We start from the raw sequence: 20,405 nt of genomic DNA on the forward strand, positions 1-20,405 counted from the left end.
AAGGCAACAAATTTCACACTGGAGGAACTCGAAGAAGAAGAGGCGCCCCTCGGGGCTGTTAAAAGAGTACCGAGATTGAAAAATAATAACCATTCGCTTCGGTCTCCGACCGACCCCGTCCAATATTTCTCTGGTTGCTCTCCGGCGCGATAACTGGGATGAACAACTGTGTGTCCCGCTGAGCAAAGACGAGGAACGAGGTAGATGAAGGGGACGAAGAAGACGGAAGGGGGGGGGGGATGAGGAACGAGACTCCCCCACGTGGGAGATTTCGAGTTAGTGTCTTGTTGCGGCGAGATTTATGACGGCGACCTCATCCTTCCAGCTCCCTTCATGACTCTCCGAACCTTGAGAGCCCGGGAAACCGCTTCGCTGGTTCCATTTTGGTGCAAATTCTCCCTCTCTGCAAATAGTTGGTGAAAACCCCGAGGACGCTGCAGGATCAGGCATGGGAAACTTGGGCACTCCGTCTTTGGCTCAGTTGCATCGGTTTTTGACCAGTTGATACAGAACTCAGAACTCGGTTGATTGACATGGAAAAAGTTTTCGCGGTTTTTTGACCCGATATAGCGTGGACTTTACGAAGCATCGATCATTCGGTTTCTCGAGATATTCGATGCGGTCGATTCGGGATCAGGATCGACTTACCGTAATCTTCCTCGTATATAATCGCCACTCTCGTCCAGTTCAGGAAGGACATCAGGTCCTTGAACGCCCTGTTCAGATGATCCTGGGCCGGATAGAGGTTTATACTGAACTCTTTGAACGTCGGCTCGAAGTCAACTCTCGCCTCCAGGTGCGGCACGTCCAACGCCTCGCAGATACTCTGAATGTGAGCCCCCAGCAGAGGGTCGGATGGCCCGAAGATACCCTGCACCGACCTTGAAAGCTGCTTGCAAGCTGCAACGGAAAGAGAAAAAGCTGAGTAAATAGAGTAAAAATCGTCGTTTTTGTCAATTTTCATTTCTTATTTATCCAATAGCGACAGCAGGAAGTCATAAAACGATATTTCACGGATCAAATCATTCACAAATACGATACTTCGATTCCTTCGAGAAAACTGAATTATTTTGCAGAAACAGAGAATATCGGTGAACGAATTTCACTTCCAGGTCGTCGACGTTCACGCTTCCGTTTCGTCGAAGCGACGATCCTTCTTTTCCGGCATCACGCGCCCGGCACTCGTTTCCACGTGTTCGGTCTATTCGCGGTATCGCGATTCGCCGAGCAGATAGGCGAATCGCAGTTGGTGAAAATCGATGATAGTTACGCGGGTTCATCGTAGATAAGGTCGGCCGAATTCCGGTCGCCGGTTCTCCTCAGCCGGACGTGAACCAACGACCCGGCGCGAAGACGATAAATATTTTATCATCCCGCAGGAGGAGCGGCCGGATTGACGGTGGTTTTATGCGGCTACTTCCGGTCTATTCGTGACCTTCGCTCTCCGGCAACGGAGGAATCCCTTCGGTTCTTTCTTCGGATAATCAATTCAGACCGTCGTCGCGATACGACCCTCGAGAATGAAGCTTCGGGCCATTTCAAGGAGGGTAAATATTCCCGGCAGACAAACGGAGCACCGCCGCTGCTTTTCGTCGGCAGTCTCTGTTTTCCGCAGGTGCCCAAAAAGCGCTGTTAAATACGCCATCAGGGTCGCTCAAACCGGCGTCGAAAGCCGACCGCTTTTCTCCCGACCGCAGGGATTTATCCCGTCAAACTTCTCCCTTTACCTCAAGAAAATCCGGATGCGTATCCAATTTTAATACCCGTTGTTGGCGAATTTTGCGGCTCGCGGTTCTTCGAGAGAATGGCGGAGTTTCGCGTGGCTGAGATGCTCGACGTTTTTGAATTCCGAGAAAAAGAGAAAGGGAACTGTTCGCTCTCCTCTCCCTTTTCCTCATCTTCTTATTCTCCATAATCATATTTTCCATCTAGTTTTTGAACCCGCGCCGCTCGGGTCGAGGAATCCGAGTGTGGATATTTTATTTGGGGAAAGTTTTAGACTCTTTCTTTTTCTCTTACATAAAAACCACGTATCATTGAATTTCTTTATCCCATTTCGCGAAATGAATGGGATAGAAATATTCCAACGACCTTCCCTGTCTGCCAAATAAAACGTGCCTAAAAATTCTCACGCTATTCTAGAAATCGATCAAACGCGTTGGCATTGCTGACAAAGTTCTCAGCAACCGAAATTTGCGTAGTTTCATTTAATCGGAAGCGATTGCTTTATATTCCCTCATCGACAAAATTTTACTCGCGATCCGAAATTTTGCAGGAAGTTAGTGCAGGCTGCCCCTTTACTACATGGTAATAATCTTAACCCGTCCTTCGTTGTGCAGACCCGGAAAGTTTTCAACTTGTAATAACAGTAAACACAAACTAGGAGAGCAGATAGCAGAGAAACGCCGGAGAAATAACAGGATTTGGGCTTGTCGTCTGAAACATGGGGGTGAGTATGAAAAGGGAAGGAATAAAGGATGTTGCGACGTCATCTAATCCTTGAGCTGTATCGTCAACAACACGAGAAGCCTGAAAAGTTGTTCCACAAAAAAGGACCTTTTCAATTCTCCGAGATCTGAGGCGAGCAAAAGTCGGTTCATGTGAGAATTGAAAGGAGAAATCCTTCGAAGGAGGAAGAAGTAGGCGATTCGCTTTTAGCGAGGACTCGTCCGGAATAATGTATAAAATAATTTCCATATCTCACTTGGAATAAGGATGCAAATATATACATATACATATATATATGTATTATAGATATAAGGGCCGTAGGCTGAATGCTCAAAACTCGAGAAAAACTTGCGTATTTCTTATCTTTTTTATCCCTTCTTTCCCGAGGCGTTTAGAGCCGGTCTTTCGTCTTGAAATCGCTTCGAATAATATGCGAAATACATTCAATGTGAAATGGAATTTTAACTTTTTCTTTCAATTCTTATAATCCAGAGGAACAGTAGCTAACTCAACTGTGGATGAACGAAGGATCAACGGCTGCACACTCTTCAGGATTCATCAAAAACTGTCGCCAATTAACCGGAAGTATATAACAACAAGTTTAATATTCACAAGTTCAGTTGGAGAACAACTTTTTTTTCCAATTGCGAAACGTGTCTCCGTATAAAAATGTGTCAAGTATGTCAGATTAGAAAAATTAGAAATTCGATTTTTAATAACCTGAACATATCAACTTCTCAATGAATTTCCGGTATCAAAATTTTGGCAAAGATTATTAAACGTTTAAAAATGATTATGTATTATATGTAAATGACGTAAATTGTATTAAAAATCGTATGGAAGGATGGAAAACATCGCATTCGTTTGTCATACAACGATAAACATTATTTCAATCATGGTAATTTTTTCTTCCATCTATCCTGAGAATGTTACCAAATCACGTAATCCTCACAACCAAGTTTCTGAAAACTTGTACGTTGAACCTTTCTAATAATTTTTTTATCGAAGTGAATTCATTTCCTATACCTACGTGTCTAAATCTGTGCACAACGTTGAAGAAAAGTGTAGCCAAAAGTTCGCGAATATTGAAATTCGGCGTCCGGTTTTTTCCTAAGAGAGGAATAGCTGATAGCGAACGGGTTTCCTACCTAGAGTACATTTTTATTTACCCAAGCTGCCGTGTTTCAGGGGTTGGGGGTGGAGGGTCGTTACACGAGGCGAAAGAGCCGTCAGAGGATAGCTTGCGATCCGCCCTAAACATACGCGAAACGCAGGGCAAACACCGCAGGGCTGGATAACTCGAGTCCCAGGATCGCGAACCTCGGAGATTTCTGCAACAAGAAGCCTCCCGAGACTTGTCGCGTATTTTCGTCCCTGAAACCGGCCCGCGGAGCTCTTGACTTATGCAAACGACACATCGCACGTAGAGTAGAGAGTAAAAGCGTCGCCCCGCAACAACCCGGAAAGCAAGCGCACGCCGTTTTGCAAATTTCATCTCTGCTCAGCCTCCGCGAATTATTCGCGATATTTCCAGGAGCAAAAGGCGTTATAATTAATCGCAGCGACACTCTCGTGTGGTAAAGGTGACGTGAAATCAGTCGAATGAACTCGTATTGTCACGATATATCTACACGAAAATCCGTCGTCCAGAGATAATTGCATCGGGTAATTCTATCATTGCATTTCTTCTATTTCTTATCCCCCTTTTATTTGACCAGTAAAAATTTTCCCCCTTTACACCATAATTTGGTGGACATGAAAAACTTTGAATTTTGCGATGTTCTTTTTTTCAACGCAACTTTCTCTGTAAGGGTGTGAGATTCTTTTTTTATTTTTATATTTCCCTGTATCTCCACTTGTGTGCTTTCGGCTAAGATGTTGCGAAAATTCTTCTCCCCTTTGTATATTCATCCCTTTTATATTTCTACATCGTTTCGCGTCCCGGACTCGTGTATTTACATCTGGGTTTAGAATTTCGGCTGCATCGATACTTTGCATCCAGCTTATACATACCCCGAATATACGTATATAATGTATATTTGGTTATCACGCGTTCCCTTTGCTCGGTGGTTCTGAAAATAAGCTCAAGTTGAATTTTCGGTTACATCGCGACTCGACGCGGCGTGCAGAGAAAATAAAAATTATTATCATTGAAAACAAGGCTCGTTCCCGAAGGACGAACCGAACCTGGTTATTCAGAGCTAAAGGGAGATTGCGGCGAAGAGAGAAGAAGAAGGACAGGGAAATGGAATTTACTCTCGGCGCTTCGCGCTCACTTAGCCTCTTCGAACGCGCTGCAAGCTCCGAGCTTTTACCCCCCAGGTTTCTGGGCGATATTGACTAATTTACAACGCCTTTAAAGAAGGGCCCAGCGTCTTCTGCATCGAATAATATATCTCACCTGGGATAAGCCCGTCCATTTTCCACCCGACGTCGAAGGAGCACTTTCGGTTAGGCCTCTCTCTCTCTCTCTGCAACACCATGAAATTCGTCGGCGTATCTACGACGGGCGCAAATGAGACTCCGAGCACTCAGCGTATTAACTAAAGTCACGCACAATTAGCCACCAAGCACTAGATTCTGCAGTAACGGCTGCCTCGCGGACGAAACGTGTATATAGCTATGCATAATTTTGCGACCCCGGAAATTCCCGGTATCGCGTCTCCGACAATCTTGGAACTCTGATCGTTCCGGTTCTTTCAACCGACGACCTAACAACCCGGCGGTATTATTATTTTGCTTTGCTCCCCACGATTACAGCGTGCTTTTTTTTCGGTTCCTCATTTTAAACAGTACTCCAAAAGCTGCAAAAACGTCAAGTAGTCAAAGACTTTTTTTATAATTCGATAAAGTGCGCTTTCGACGCGTTAAAATAAAGTCTCTTAAACGTGAAAATATAGCCGACGTTATTTTTTCTCAACTACTCTTTGTCGCATCTTTATTTTTTTATTTCGCTTCGGCTCAAGTTGAAAGCTTGGATTCGAAGGAATAGTAATCCTACGCTTTCTTTGTGCATGCAATATTAATACGCGCAAGCTTCGCATTCGCATAATATAGGTATGTATAAGTATGCGAAAGCTCTCTCCGTCCAGCTGTTGACGGAATCAGAATCCACAAAGCTTTTCCGTGAGGTTGAATGTAGGTAAAAGTGAAACCCCCGATGGCGGCTTAAAAGAATCCTGCAGTTCCGCACGCTACCCTTCGTTATATTTCGACCCGACACTTATATTATCTCCGCCTATCCGACACACCGAGTTATTGCTCGAATTTCATACGAATCGATAAGGGAATTTCGGTTACGACTAGGGCATAAAAAAAAAAAAAATACTTTCGTCCCGCCTCTTGTCAAGCTTGTCGTACGTATACTTAGTCAGGAAACACCATAAAATCGGCGATAAATTCGGAGATAGTAAATAAAGAACTAAAAAAACAATTATACGGTGAAATGGCAAAAAATCGCCGAGGTCTAGAACTCTACAAATAATGAATCGTAAAAATTCTAATCAGGTCTGTAATAAATAGCAAAGGTATATTTGTTAAAAAAATATTGCTGCTAATCAAACGTCAGGGCTGAAATTTGACGAGTCGATTTCGGTTGTTCGTAAAAAATATACATACATGTATATTATCTTTACAGATATATTGAGTAGATTTAAACCATAGGTGCGGTGAAACTTGGCACTCAACTTGGAACAACAACGACGTTACGGTCGTATAGCTGTACCGATTCGTATGCTGCTGGGGTTCGCGCCACGCGCTCGTATTACACCGAAGTACCGAGTTGATTTAACGATAATTATGCATCGTCTATATAATAATGATAGAATAATTACTGCCCCGTACGTACAGGGGTTGAAGGTTGGTGGATATTGCGTTCCCCGCACGATATACGTTGAATTGCGCACATTGTTCAAGAAAGAATCGATTCTCTCGAACGATAGAGTAGAAGAAGTTTTCACTTGGAATCATCGAAATATCCAACCTGTGTACAGTCTTTGACGAGAAAAGAAGTAAGCGAGGATGGACAGAATAAGGAAGTGAATGGTAAAAAAAATGGTAGTAAAATATTGAAGGCATGAATAAAATCAGGACTTCTCTGAGACGCGTCAGGTCCGCTCAAATCTTACTCACGTATTTCCCTCTGCAGGCGGGTTTTTGCACATTTTAAAGAAGAAATCGAGCTGCTATTATTTAATTCTTTTTATTTCGTTGTACTTTTTACCATCTCAAAATACGCGCGAATATTCCAGGCGAAACAGCGGATATTTGGGATTGGGAATAAATCTGCTGTTATCCATGTTTTTACTCCTGCTGCAGGTTTACTCCTCGATATCAGGTGCTCGTCTATATCATCCTTCCATTTATCGTTTCTTTGAGCTGCAATAAAATTAGCCCAAACCAGCAATTTCGAATCGGTTGTAAAACTTTGTGTCAAAAGGAAGCGGACAACACCGCGCGTTAACGGGAAACCAGCGGAGAAAAGTCTTTAGTCCGAAACTCGGCGAGATAAAAAAAAAAAAAACGAAAAATAAGCGATCCGTTTATAACGTGGTAATTAATTTTTTAAACGAAATGATAATTCATTTTTTCTGGCTTATTCTTACCCGCCTCGTCTTAGGAAAATTCACTTTTCATTCTACGTGAGATAATAAAAAAACGGTTCGACACTTTTATTCTTTTTTAATTTTATTCAAATCTTTTTGACTCTTCGACTCGATCCTTTTCGTCCTACGAAATTCCGTCTCCACACCGTTGAACTTCTCCCGTTTAATGATATTCACCGGAAAAGCGGTGGGAGCATTTATTATTCTTTATAATAACCACGATCGCTGTTGTTAACCGAGGACATCCCACCAGCCCAGACTTACGGCTTTTTATCGCCGTTATTCCTGCCCGTTATTGCCGGAGGGTCCGTTTTATACATTCCCTTATTGCGAATATGGGGCAGCGGTGCGGTTTGCTACGTTTTAGTTTATTATTATGCCCTCACATACGCAAACATTCGTAGTTCCGAGCCCTGAATAGGCTCGACAGCCCGTCGCCCCGAAGTGGAGAACGTCATCAACCTTTCTTCATCCCCTTTTCAAGCACCTATAATTATCTTCGAATAACGTCAAATGCAGAGACGAGCCCGAGCGAATTTTTCCACCTCGTAAGGCTTCATTGTATATACCTGAAGAAGTCGTTCGCAATTAGCTTGATAAATATTTCGCGATTTATTCTAACGCCGGGAAAATAGCTGTCCGCAATTTAGCTCACCCTGCAACCGTCCGACCTGTAATTGACCGTTACTACTGCGCTCCTCGCTTCCCGCGGTTCGTCCTGATGTTCCTCAATTTTTAACTCAGTCAAAGATTATGCGTTCTCGTAATTCTTACTTCCGCAACAATTTGTTCGACCACCCCTCCGTCTTTATTCCCTTATTTTATATAATAAAAAAACAGTCCCTACAGCGGTATATAATTTAGGTGAAAAATACGTCAGCTTGCGCAGTTTTGACGGTAGAAAATTAAGGCTGAATTGTTTCTTCGTGTCTTGTTGTTTGTTCATTATTATTATTATTATTATTATTATTATTATTATTTTCTTGTACTCGTCATCCTGCCGAGTTTCTCTAACCAAACAACTATTTTTAATTTCCCCATTTCTCTCGCGAAATTCATAAGTCTGTTCTAAGTAGGTATGCACAATTTTCATACCTCGAGATTATAGTTAATAAAAGTGAAGAGAGAAAAATAACTTTGCTCCCAGGAGCGAAACTTTCTCAACATCGTCGGGGGTTTGAACAGCAGTTTGACTAGCTTGTGGAGTAATTAGTAGCCGAGCTTAGCGATTGACGAGCAACCGTCTTTCAACCCCGTGGCTTTGGGATTTCAAGATCCTAATGGTTTTGGGTCTGACCCTTTTATAATTACTCAGTTAACGATTTTTATAAAGTCTTAGCGATCACACGACCGACTTTTGTCGATAAATCGATTCGAGAAAGGACTCACCCTTTTTGCTGGTACGAAATGAGTCGTCCTTCGGGACGTACTGGATGTCGTAAACCAGCGTCGTGTTCGGCAGGACGCTCTTGTCCTTGTTGATCCTGTAGACAGCGTACTTGAACGCCAGCTCCGACGGGCTGTCCTTTTGGTCCTCGGTGAAAATCGCACCTGTAACAGCGATAGTCGAATTAATATGGCAAGAAATCTCTTTGCGAAAAAACACCCCGCTGTGAAATTGGATTCGCCAAGGTGAACGATAACTCATCGTGGTCCGATCTCGAGCTGTAAGGCGGGGCCAAGACTTTCACGGAGAGAGTTTTAATTGAATAAAATTAGTAATTAACGATGAATATATTCCAACAATTTCCGGCCCGCTGGTGCTGCTGCTCATGCCCCTTGTTACGTATCTACCCTGCGACCACTAGACTGTGAATTGATAATTGATTTCGACCCCTCGAGTCGCTCCTTTGTTTTAAGATGAAGAGGAGGAAATAAAAATGTGAGAAAAATTTGTACGAACTTTGGTCGGGATAGGTGGAAAAGAAATGAGAAATTGCGAGACTTTGTTCGAGAATTTCAACCCCTACGGGTTATCGTGCCTTGCCGGAAATGAGAGAGGAAACGTGTAAGGAGCAGGATAATCGGGGAACGAGCTAAGAGTGAGACTATTTGTGCGAGGAAATAGCGATTGTATTGATGCAGGGTTGAATTCCTAGGATATTTCCACAGCCCTTGGAAGGAGCCGAAATCGATTTGTCTAAATTCCCGTTTCCCTCGAGCTGCGGATAGTCCAAGAAAGTGAAAGGGTGAGTAAGAAAAACAACATAATTCTCTGCCCTCGAACAATTACTTTATCGTTATGCGAGTGGTTCACTACACCGCGGCCATTGTTCTAATTTATTTATCGCATTTTTGTTTACTCCATGTGCTTCGCTAGTTTTCTATCTCTCGGGAATTCTGTCCGCTCGTTATTTTTCTCGCGACATCTCGGCCATTTGTTTTTCCCGTCACCTCCGAGATGATTTTTTTTCCCGAGAAAATTGCAGCAGCCTCGTTATCACCTCTAAACTAGTTCCGAGCACTTAGAAATTTCATTTCCTACGGGAGCGACGTGTCCGAGAGAAAACACGAGTCGTTATAATGATGAACTTTTACACAGCTTGTCGGGAATTTCGAAATTGGATATACGGCGCAGGGAGGCAAAATATGGCGGTTGGTTGGTTCGCGAACTGAACAGCGAGTCAAACAGACGTTTCCACGGGTAATTCGATGTTATAATGGTCGGTAATTCTCTACGGTGAATTCCCATCTCGGCTTTCATGGAAGTAAAATGCAAATACACCTTAATGGAAAATGTAGTAGTGAAAATAGTTTCAGAGTTATACCGAACATAAATATATAAATATGTATTTATGTAGAGAAATTCGCGAGCTTGCGCAGCAGGTTCCGAAAAAAAAAAATAAAAAAAAAAAAAAAATAACGAATCACGTATCTTTCCTGGAAAAAAAAAATTATAAAAAATGTAACCTTCCTCACGTTTTTAACTCAAAGCTGTGACAGCTGTAAGTGTGTGTGTAAAAGCATTTGACTCATCACCAATTGAAGTAAAAATTGTGAGCACTTCGCGAGCCTCGAGTGTAAAAAAATATGCAAAAAGCGGTATAATCGCTGTAGGTTGGCGAGCTTGTAAATCTGCGACGTTAATGATCCCGGAGAGGGAAAGAAAAAGTGGCATCGATCTATCCATCGTTAAGGGAAAGTGACCTCGTGTGCCTGGAGAAGCGGGACTGCCCGCAGTTACTTAATAATTACACTCTCTGCAAAGCTAACGCGGTAATTGAATTTGCATGAAAACTGGCTTTCCTCTCGGCTCTCGAGGTTCACCGAGGCCGTGCTGCAGGTCGAAAACGACGCCCGCAAAATTCCACCGTATATTTGTCTCTTTCTCTCTTCCCCGTCGATAAGATTCTTAATTGGGTTTAATGAAAACGAGTCACGTTCTCGACCGATAATCGCCTCTTCTCTGCCATTTGTACGTTCGCCTAGGCTCCTGTTTACCGCTGTTATTCGTATATTCGAGCAACCGAAATACCACGGATCAATGCCTCGTACAACCTAATGCTAAACCGACTTGATAACAGTTCGAGTTTTTCCCTCTTCCGGAAAGTTATCCAAACGATCTGGTGAAAAAACGTTAAATTTTTTTAATTTATCTTTTTGTCCACTCGATGCGCAGCACAAGAATCCAAGTCTGAATATAAGAACACAGTCGAGTTCGAAGTAATGTTCATGAATAATAATTCGTAAAACTTTCAGCCATTACAACGTGTGTAACTGATTTTCATGTAATTAAAAAATTTCTCTTTCAGATTTCAAGCTCTTACAGGTATGTACGCGAAATGCCGTCTGTATTAAACGACACAGTTTCTAAGACTCGCTGTAACAAACCGTAAGCAACTTCTGAGGTAGAGGCGTCTTTTCCCCCAAGCTTTTTTAACAACCCCATAACTTAAAGCTGCGTCTCTCTTATACACGCCCTTGTATATTATAAGTATGTATACTCTCGAGTCGTAAAATTTATATGTGATGCAGCAGGCACACGTATAACAAAAAGCTCGGTTCAAAATAAGTAGGTAGATGCTGAGAGCGATACTGCAGTAAAATTCCTCGCTTGGATCGCTCTTTGGTAAAGTAAATGGGAAAAAAAAGAAAAATAATAATAATAATAATAAATGAGGATTGGGAGACTTTTTTGTTCGATAGCTTGCGTCGTCGTTATAGTTATATAAAGGCGTCCGGGTGATCAGGGAACAAAAAAGAGAAAAAAAAAAAAAAAAAAATCATTCGATGTATGAAAAAAATAACCGTAGGAAGAAGACGCGGAAGAAGCAAAGAATAAAGATCCAACGTTTTCTACGGTTGAATTTCCACCGTCGTTTTCCGTCTAACGGTCCACGTCGGATTGCCTCGTTCTAGAAAACAATCTGGGGATAATGGTCAGTGGATTTCGCGGTGTCGTAGGCGTATCTTCGTGTACGTACACACACTCCGATACACGCACTTCATCGCGGCTGCATTTCGTTCCGAGAACGTTTCCTGGGATTACAATTCGGCGATTGATGCGAGCGCGTGCGTAAAAAACGAAGCAATCGGGGATAGAATGTAGTTTTCAGAGAAAATAGTACCTACAACCCTCAAGCTTCACGGTCTTCCTTCGGTTTATTTATTCAGAATAATAATCACCCAGTCAAGCTTCCGAGCAATGAATAAATGGATATCGGTACACGCTGAAAGACGTAAACAATTTTCACCCCCTATAATTCATGAGTCGGTGAAAACGGAGCAATACGTGAGTTCGAGTACGAGTAATTAATTTGTCGATTAATTTCTGTCAATCGTTGGGAATGGAATTAAATTTTTTTTCCGGAATCCTGCGTCGTGGCCTCCTTTATATTACCTAAACAATCCGCCGGTTTTGTCTGTACAATACAGATACAGCGTAGCGATAAGAGTCAAGGATTCTTTTTACCTTTCACGCGGTGATAAACCGGATGCGAATGTCGCTCCTTTCGTTTGGACAAATTTTTTTTCTCCCCGTTCCAACATTCGCGAGAAGAGAAGAGAAAGCGAGAGTTTATACGATCGGCGGGTCGCAGCCGGAAGTGATACATGCAACTCGGGGAGTTACTTTTCTCCTTCCCCCCCCCCCCCCCCCTTGCTTATGTCGTATCTCACTTTTATTGCCCGCGAGAAAGGGGTGAAAGGGTGGCGTCGCAAACCGGGATGATAAGAGCCGCCGGAGCATCTCGATCCGCATGGCTGCAAGCGTCTTGAGGAAAGTGAAAAGGGAAAAGAAAGAAGGGACGGGTGGAGGGATGAGACCTCGAAAGATTAGGAAAGCACCGGTGGTAAGTCGAGCTTATACGATTCGAAGAGTGCTTTTCTTTTCGCGTTTTACCTACATCCACTCGACTCTCCATTGGCATTACCGAATCGTTCGATCCCACCCTCCGAACCGACTGAAAAACGCTCGCGATCATCTCTCGGTCCATTTCGTTCACATAAATCAGGAAAGCGGTCAGGTGTTCACCGCATTTTGTCCGTCGCGATAAAACTGGCACGAAATCACCGCTAATGAGCATCGCACGGCTCTGCGAAATGACAGAAACACGGGGGGGTGAAGAAATAAAAATTTACGCAAATTTTTTTGAGCCTACTATATTCAAGGGATGTGTTCCGGTTTAATGTAGTTAAAAACAAAAAAAAAAAAAATTATATCGTGATTATACGAACGGAAGTTTTATTCTTCCGTAATCGTGCAGCTGTGTAATTATTATTGACGTTCTCATATTGATCTCGAGGATTCCGGATCGGATCCGTGAACTGGGAAAAAACCTTTTCATCCGTTTGAATGGCGGATAAAATACAGGATAATTCAGATTGGTACGCGTATAATATGTGAGCGTGGAAGAGGCGAATATACGATTAATAATACGCGTCAGTGGCTGCCTAAGCGACTGTGACGTAATCGTTTCGCTGGCCGATTAAGCATAAATTTGCGTTAGCCAAATCGATCGGCAAAATCTAATAGGTGCAGGTTGAGGAACGAGCCCAGTCCCAAAATTCTGGCTATAATCTAGTATGTATCGCGGGCCAAACAACACGGTGCGTAAAAATGATGCGTATAAAAAAATTTCACGTACGGCAACATTTTTCCATATATTCCATGTATATATAAGACGCAAATTATTTACCTCCGAAAAACCCAGCAACGCGTGAAATTTCTCCGCTCGAGATTCAAAGCGCTTTATGGGTTAGCGGCTGTTTTAACCTGCACAGCTCGTCGAGGGCCCGCATTTTCCGCTTTCTCTTTTTCACCCCGCCTCGATTAGGGACGATTAGGGTAGATTAGGGTCGGCTTGAGCGTAACGAGGCATCGCATTCGTCGCGCGGAATTCTGACGGGAATTCAGGTGCTTCGTCCACGCCGAAAATTTTTACAACCGATGTTCAGAGCTCGAGATTTTAGCCTGGTGAAAAAATTTATGAAGAAAAAATTGCCTGACCGAAATTAATTAGAAAAAAAAAGTCGACGTTGAACAAAGTTTTAGAAAAGATTCCACCAAAGTAAATAGGCAATAAAATGTTCAATAATCTTCTGTTCCATTTCTTAATCTTTGCAGCTTATAGTTGTTGTAGTTTATTTATGAAAAAGAAAAAGAAAAATTAAAAAAACAACGACGTTATCGTTTATTTGTTGTTCGACAAGTATCCATTCACCGGCAAATAATTGTTCGAGCTGTCACGGATGGATTCAGCGCAAATTATGTGTCTGGTTTTATAGATGAACTGCGTAAGCGTTCGATCTCTTGTCAGGGAGCCGAGTTTTGCAGCTCCGTCCTAATCCCTTCAAACAGTAGATAATTGCTGCGGTACATCGGTAAACTTTCAAAGTGTGTATAATACATAGGGTTGAAGTTCTCGGGGCGGTTTGGTAAGCTTGGGCAACGTAAGCAGCGTAAGCCGCGTGCGGAGGTTGAATTTTCGCCGAAGTATCGACGCGTGACGAGCGGGCGAAACTTTTGAGACGACGTTGCAAAGAATCCGAGAAAAAAAAAAAAAACAAACAGAGAAAACAAATTTTAAGCAACAAAATCAAAGCGACTTTCTCCGAGGGGTGAAAACGCTCTGATTACTTAATCAGTTTGCTTCTCTCCTTCTCTCTCTGACTTTCCGGCAAGTTTCTTATCACACCTGGAGGCGGAAGGAGGGTGTGGGAGGTGGATGGAGGGGGGGGGGGGGCGATGTTTGGAGATACTTTGGGCTATTAGCTTCCGGTTAATTACTCGGTTTCCTAATTTTAAGTTTCATCTAATTAGCCGCTCCCTGTCTGGGGTTTTCAAACCGCAACGGCTAATGTCAACAGGCCGGTCATTTCTGGGGAACTGGTTCTCGTAATTAACCCTGATAAACCGCGTCTCCTCCTCTGACGGTTAATGTAACGGGAAACCGTGATTGAAACATCCCAGGCCCGAGATGAACTCCTTTGTGCGTCGCCCTGTTTCCTCCGGGAATTCCGCCCAGCCTCTCGGCTCGTCATCAGCTCGTCTGCCGGTGGTTGTGCATATTTTGATATTTCGGTACGAAAAGCCAACATTTCCTCCTTTCATTCTCTGTACCCGAGTACCCACATCCTGGCCTTCGACGCGGAAAATTGCCGCTAATTAATAACAAGAAGGCAGGATAATCATCGAGATTCGTATAAATTTTCAACGTAGCTAAAATCAATGAAAATTTCCTTCGTTCTGCCCGTCCAGAACATCTTTGGTATTTTCAAATTTTATAAACCTTGGCGTTTAAACTGGTGCAAAATATCTTTGCTATTTTTAAATCTTATAAACCCTGTTGTTGAAACGTCGAAGATGTCGACCGTCCAGGTTCGCCGAACGAACGTAAGTTATATCCGTCGAATCGTAGGTTGACTCGCTTTCCTATATCTTTTTTTTTTTTTTTCTTACTCACGTTTCAGTGTCTTTTTGGCTTTTTACTTTATCCGGAAACCCCGAACTGCCAATAACACGGGTACCGCAAACGCGGGGCTTCGGAAAAGATTAATGGTGGTATATAAAAAAAAAAAAAGAACAAATAATAAAAAAGAAACGACAAAAAATCAGTAAAAATCGGGGGAAAAGAACCGCACGTTCAGTCACTCTCGCACCGGAAAAAGTATTGTTTTTTGGTCGCACAATCATGGACGGGGTAGTGCATACATTATTATATACGCGCGTGCTTTCTCGTTTCGAGCATTTTGCTCGTATTATAGGTACTACACCGGGATAATCTGTGAGAGCTGGGAGGGAACAAGAATAAAAAAAAAAGAACGAAAAAAAAAAAACAACAACCAACAACGAGACAGTAAATAATAAAAGTTTTTTTGTTTCAATTTTATACCGTGTACGCGGATGAATAAAAAAAAAAAAAAAAAATTAGTCCAATCCAGTGTATACCTATAAAATATGTATACTCACATATATCAACAGCGCATATATCAGCGCAGTCACGTATATCATAGCCTAGAATTCTATACGCAATACAAATATATAACGTACAATTAGTCGGTCCGCGTAAAATTTCATTTATATTCAATTTAGGTGGATATATGCTACCACAATTGTGATTTCGTTCTCGTCTTATTGTACAGGTATGTATACATAATGTATAACCTCACCGTCGTTTGTATAGTTAGCTCGTATTAAATACGAAGTGCAATTTATGACGGAATTACATTCATAACTGGCAAAGCGTCCCATTACTTCGGATTATGCTCGGATTTCCCGTCTGAGGAGAGACGTCTCAATTATTTCCCGTAAATTCGTTACTCCCCCCTTACCACGTATCTCTCTTTCATCCATCTCGAAAAAATGAACGAAACGAAAAAGAAGTAACAGGGCCTGAGGAAAATCTCCCCCTTCTTTTCTACGCTGAAAAGAACGTACGCGATACACGATTCGCCCTGTGCCGCGGAACTTTCAGGCATATCCCGTTACGTATATCCGCGTGTAAACGTGTTATAGACGTGAAATGAAATTCGGGACGTACGTGGTTTCTCGCCGATCGTTCGCTTTGCGAATTCGGTTTGATCCGAAGCCGGGTTAAACGCGGCGAAAGGGTGCAGCGGTGCGACTATCTCCAGGCAACGCGACTGCAGACGGTTGGATCGCGATTTTGATAACGTGCGTGCGTGGTGTTGGCATATAGCTATGCAAATAGCGGCACATAGACAAGTCTATGTGCCGGAGTGAGCGATATATCAATTAGGACGGTTCGGACAATGAGCGCGCATCCATCTCTGGTCCCGGGGAACGGGGAAAACAATAAAGAACAATAAAGGGATCGCGTCTCGTAACTTTAACTCCCCAAAGCTCCATCCCTCGCACGTCCAATATCGTTTGATCGAGTCGATCCGAGTTCAACTGGCTCCCGGCTTTCGATCGAACCAAATAAATTAGAGCCTGACTCTCGGTGTCCACGTGTCACCCAATTTCGCTTCGACGATCTCCGTAAGGGATTGGAGCTTTCTGCTTTTTCCAAAACAACATAAAAACAAAAGGGAAAAACAATTGTTGGACAAATTTACGCGGATAACAACTTTTCCGACTTGTACAATGTATAAACCTTGCCAAATTTTACCCCTCGGAGTACAGAAGTCGTATACAGCTTGACGATGGCGAGTTTAAGGGTGGTTTCCAGCTTCTGGCCAAGGAAACGAATTTACGACGGTGACCGTTCTCGGTTTCTTCCACTTCTTCCCAGAAAGAAGCGTTTATCTTTTCTTTTTTTTTTTTCGGAGAGGAGAGCATGCTGAGTTACGGCCACGATTCGCGAAGGGTCATCTTTGGCCCATGAAACCTGCTAGCGGATTGTAATCATCGCGGTTGTTCCCGCCAGGTATGGAATCGTTTCACGTTTTTCCGAAAGAGAAGTTTTTTTTTTCAAGAGTAATTTGGAGACACGTGTAAAGTTTGGGGTAGAAAATTTCATGCATACGTATTTGTCGCTGCTACGTCAAGTGTCGAGCAGGCAATCATCGAGTTTGACAGCCCGGATTTCCACAGTTTTATTCCATCGCATTGAGGTGTACGTTATATCCTGGGGGGAAAAAATGAGCAAAAAGCAACGTTTCGTTCCCCTTGCGTGAAAAGAAAATACTTATACTTTGTCATATCGTTTGAATTTTATTATACGATAGACTGCCGATCTGAACGATTTTTAATTCATTCGTTATACATGGCTTATAGATGTTCCAAGTTTTTATCGAAATTCGCTGAGTTAAGATTGTAGAGAAATTGAGACTAGATATTCACGGAGATATTGAAAAACTAATTATACCAATGTCGAGTTAATTAATCGACCAACTTTTCCGTTTCTGTAGACTAAACTTCAATTCTTCTTCCGCATTTATAGAGAAGGTTCCAACTTTATGATTAATTCAGATCAGCCATTCAACGAATAAACCCGAAGATTCGGCGGTTTTAGAAAATTCAATCGCACTAAAAACAAACGCGTCGAAAATCTAACATTTCATAATTCGCGCAGGACTGGATTGCGTTTTTATTTCTTTTGGTTTTGTAAGAATTATCGGCTCGGTTAATTGTAGAAAAAATTAAAAACCCGGACCAAACGAGCAGCTGTTCATACACACAAGCGTGATGCGGATTGTAGGATTTGCAAAACGTAGCCGGTATTCGCGAGGTAAAAAATCTGTGAGGTCGGGTCGCATTGTGGGATGTTGTATTGTGTACCGCAAGAAAACAACCTCTGAGCCGAACGGATTTTCCGGCTCAAGTCTATCTAGCGTGTTTTTGCATAAACGGAGAGGGAGCGAGGAAAGAGGAGATCCGTAAAGAGACGTGTAGCAACTTGTATTCGTGAAAAATCGTTGGCGTAATCGGAGTCGGAAAATTGTAGACGAACTCTCGCGGAATGAATGAGCTTCCGAACGATTCGTTGTTCCGATTTGCAATTAGTTACCGGCTGTTTGGCAAATATAGAACAGTGGCCACCAATAATCACGTTAGATCCAATGGCTGTGCAAGGCAGAAAGTGTATATAAGAAGTTATGAATAGTCATTGCAGGAAGGATAGATAGTGAAATATATATATGTATATAAGCCAGTACCAAGCTCCACCAAACTTCGAAGTTGGGGAAACTTTTGCCCGGAAACTTTCTATCTTTCCCCCTCTTTCTTCCACTTTCCGATTCTCTTCCTGGCACAGCGCGAATACCGTCAGATAAACTTAATTACGTCTCAATTATATATAACATCCCCTCGCACTAGACCAAAGTAAGAATTGAGAGAATCTTAATTCTAGTAGAGATCCTAAGATAAAAACAAAAAAAAAAAAAAACAAAGCTTCTCGAGTCTCCCTTTGATCGAAATTTCCCAGCCGTGTAAAAAAGCTTTCGATGCCTGAAAGTATACTAAAAAAATTTCGGGATTTGTCTCGACATCCATTCTTAAAATTTTTACTTTACCGCGAAAAGTTTTGAAATAAAAAAAAATAAAAAAAAAAAAAAAACCAATTTCCGGCCTACGTTTTGCCGTATTTTTTTTTTCCAGCCATTTTTAGGCTGTCTCTTTCATCTCTCATTCAGCGATTTTATCGCGGCTGAAGCGACAAGCAGCTTATACCGCGTATTTATTCCTCGTTAGTTTTATCGCGTAGATGGATACGACGAAGCTGCGGAGCCGGGGGATTACAAGTCGTGCATGAATGGAAAAAGAGCCCCGCCATCCGGCGTCTGCCGCAGAATAACGGATTACTTAATTTTGCCCATATTCCCCCTTTCACGAAGCTCGAATAACCGTAACTCAATTCCAAGAGCACTCCTTGGATTACGAGCAGCGTTGCGGGGAGGTTTGATCGGCTCCAGTGCGGTGTATCAACCCTTATTTCCTCGTAGACGCACCTCGACGCTTTATCTATACATATACCGGCGCGTATTTGTTTTATCTCACGTTACGCGATAAACCTGTTTTTGCTACGCAGCTCAGCTCTGCCCCAATTCTTCGAGGGCGTGCGTGAGGGAGGCGAAAAGTGGGCGAAAGAAGAGGGAAGAAAATTAGGACGAGAGGAAGGAAAAAATTTCATTCTTTTCTGGACGCGCTTTAAAATATTCCAGGCTTCTTTGGGATTTCCAACAAGACGTACGCGTGACCCGGATGCGAGATGAAAGCTCCCATCGATTAATGAAAGAGGCACGACGGCACGCGAAGAGAAAATCAAAGCGAGAAATGCGATGGAAAATATTCCACGTCATATTTCAATTTTTCACAAGGTGTGACCTCGCTTATAATTGGCGTGAAATTTCGAGAAGAGCGATTGGTTTAATCGGAGATAATGAGGTCCGCGAATATCGACCCGATTTCTTGACGGTTGATAATAAATAATTAGCCTCACACATTTTTGCCCTATCTGCAGGAAATCTTTGACTGCATCTTATTTCCATCAAATTCACGATCTGCCAGCGAGTATTGAAAAGGTAATAAAACTTGTTACTACAAAAACCAAATTGGGTAGATATTAGATCGAAATAAATTACGATTCTCAAAGAATCGAGCTTTGCAGAATACGATCGGCGTCTTGGTAATAATTGTGATATTTCTCAATATACTCTTCGTAACTTTTGTATTTTTCTACATTATCTGAATCGAAGAAAGCGACGATGTCTGTCGTAATTCGACGTGTCATAAGGGATAAGGATTCGAGTCGGAAGATAAGAATCAGGCGAGACTTTTTCGGATTAGATACGGTTTTGTACCTACATGGGGTTATTTGTTGTGTACGTATTTTATTTTTTTTATTTTTATTTATTTTTTTTTCTTACCTCGCAGGTGGTTGGAAAGACGAATAGCAGCCATCCAAAAGGGTTTACAGGTGGAGAAAGGGAACGTACTACCCGTGTCGGAGTAAATTGAGTAAATTTAAACTCACCGAAGCGCAAACAAGACTCGTTTGATCCGTTTGTTCGGCTGTCGCGCACGTCGCTCGCTTCCCGTTCTTTCGTCGACTGCCATTTCTACGACATCCGGAACCACGGCTTGGCCGCTCCTCTTTCGACATTTGTCGGTCGAAAGAGGAGCAAATGAAGAAGAACAACGAAAAAAAAAAAAAAACAATAAATAAAATAAACCAAAAAAACGAGGCGAGAAAAGGGGAGATACGGCAAAGCCAATGTGACTCGCGTTGGGCTTTCGTAAAGCGAAACGAACCCCTAGGTGGCTGTTCCAATTTGCGAAAGTAAAAAAAGAAGCCAAAGAATACCTCGATGAAAGGAAAACTAAGTTTGTTAAACGAAGGGTAAATTGAACAAAAAATTTATGCATCGCATGCTTGTTGCGTATGCTTGTGCTGCTATATTAAGTATAGAATATTCGGCGTCGTCGACGTTGCAGGAAAGTTTGCGTTG

At 42.5% G+C, this 20,405-nt stretch overlaps 1 protein-coding gene across 7 annotated transcripts in view; it reads right to left on the reverse strand.

The window, feature by feature from the left end:
- Positions 1–20,405, reverse strand: part of LOC124310188 (glutamate receptor ionotropic, kainate 2) — an 89,648-nt gene that overhangs the window by 34,606 nt on the left and 34,637 nt on the right. For all 7 annotated transcript variants that reach the window (XM_046773973.1, XM_046773980.1, XM_046773978.1 and 4 more), the window contains exons 3-4: positions 8,442–8,603; positions 649–900 (exon numbers count right to left, since the gene is read on the reverse strand). In XM_046773973.1, the coding sequence (XP_046629929.1) occupies positions 649–900; positions 8,442–8,603 (414 nt within the window). The remainder of the gene's footprint in view (positions 1–648; positions 901–8,441; positions 8,604–20,405) is intronic.

The sequence above is a fragment of the Neodiprion virginianus genome, chromosome 1, assembly GCF_021901495.1.
Source record: "Neodiprion virginianus isolate iyNeoVirg1 chromosome 1, iyNeoVirg1.1, whole genome shotgun sequence".
NCBI lineage: Eukaryota > Metazoa > Arthropoda > Insecta > Hymenoptera > Diprionidae > Neodiprion > Neodiprion virginianus.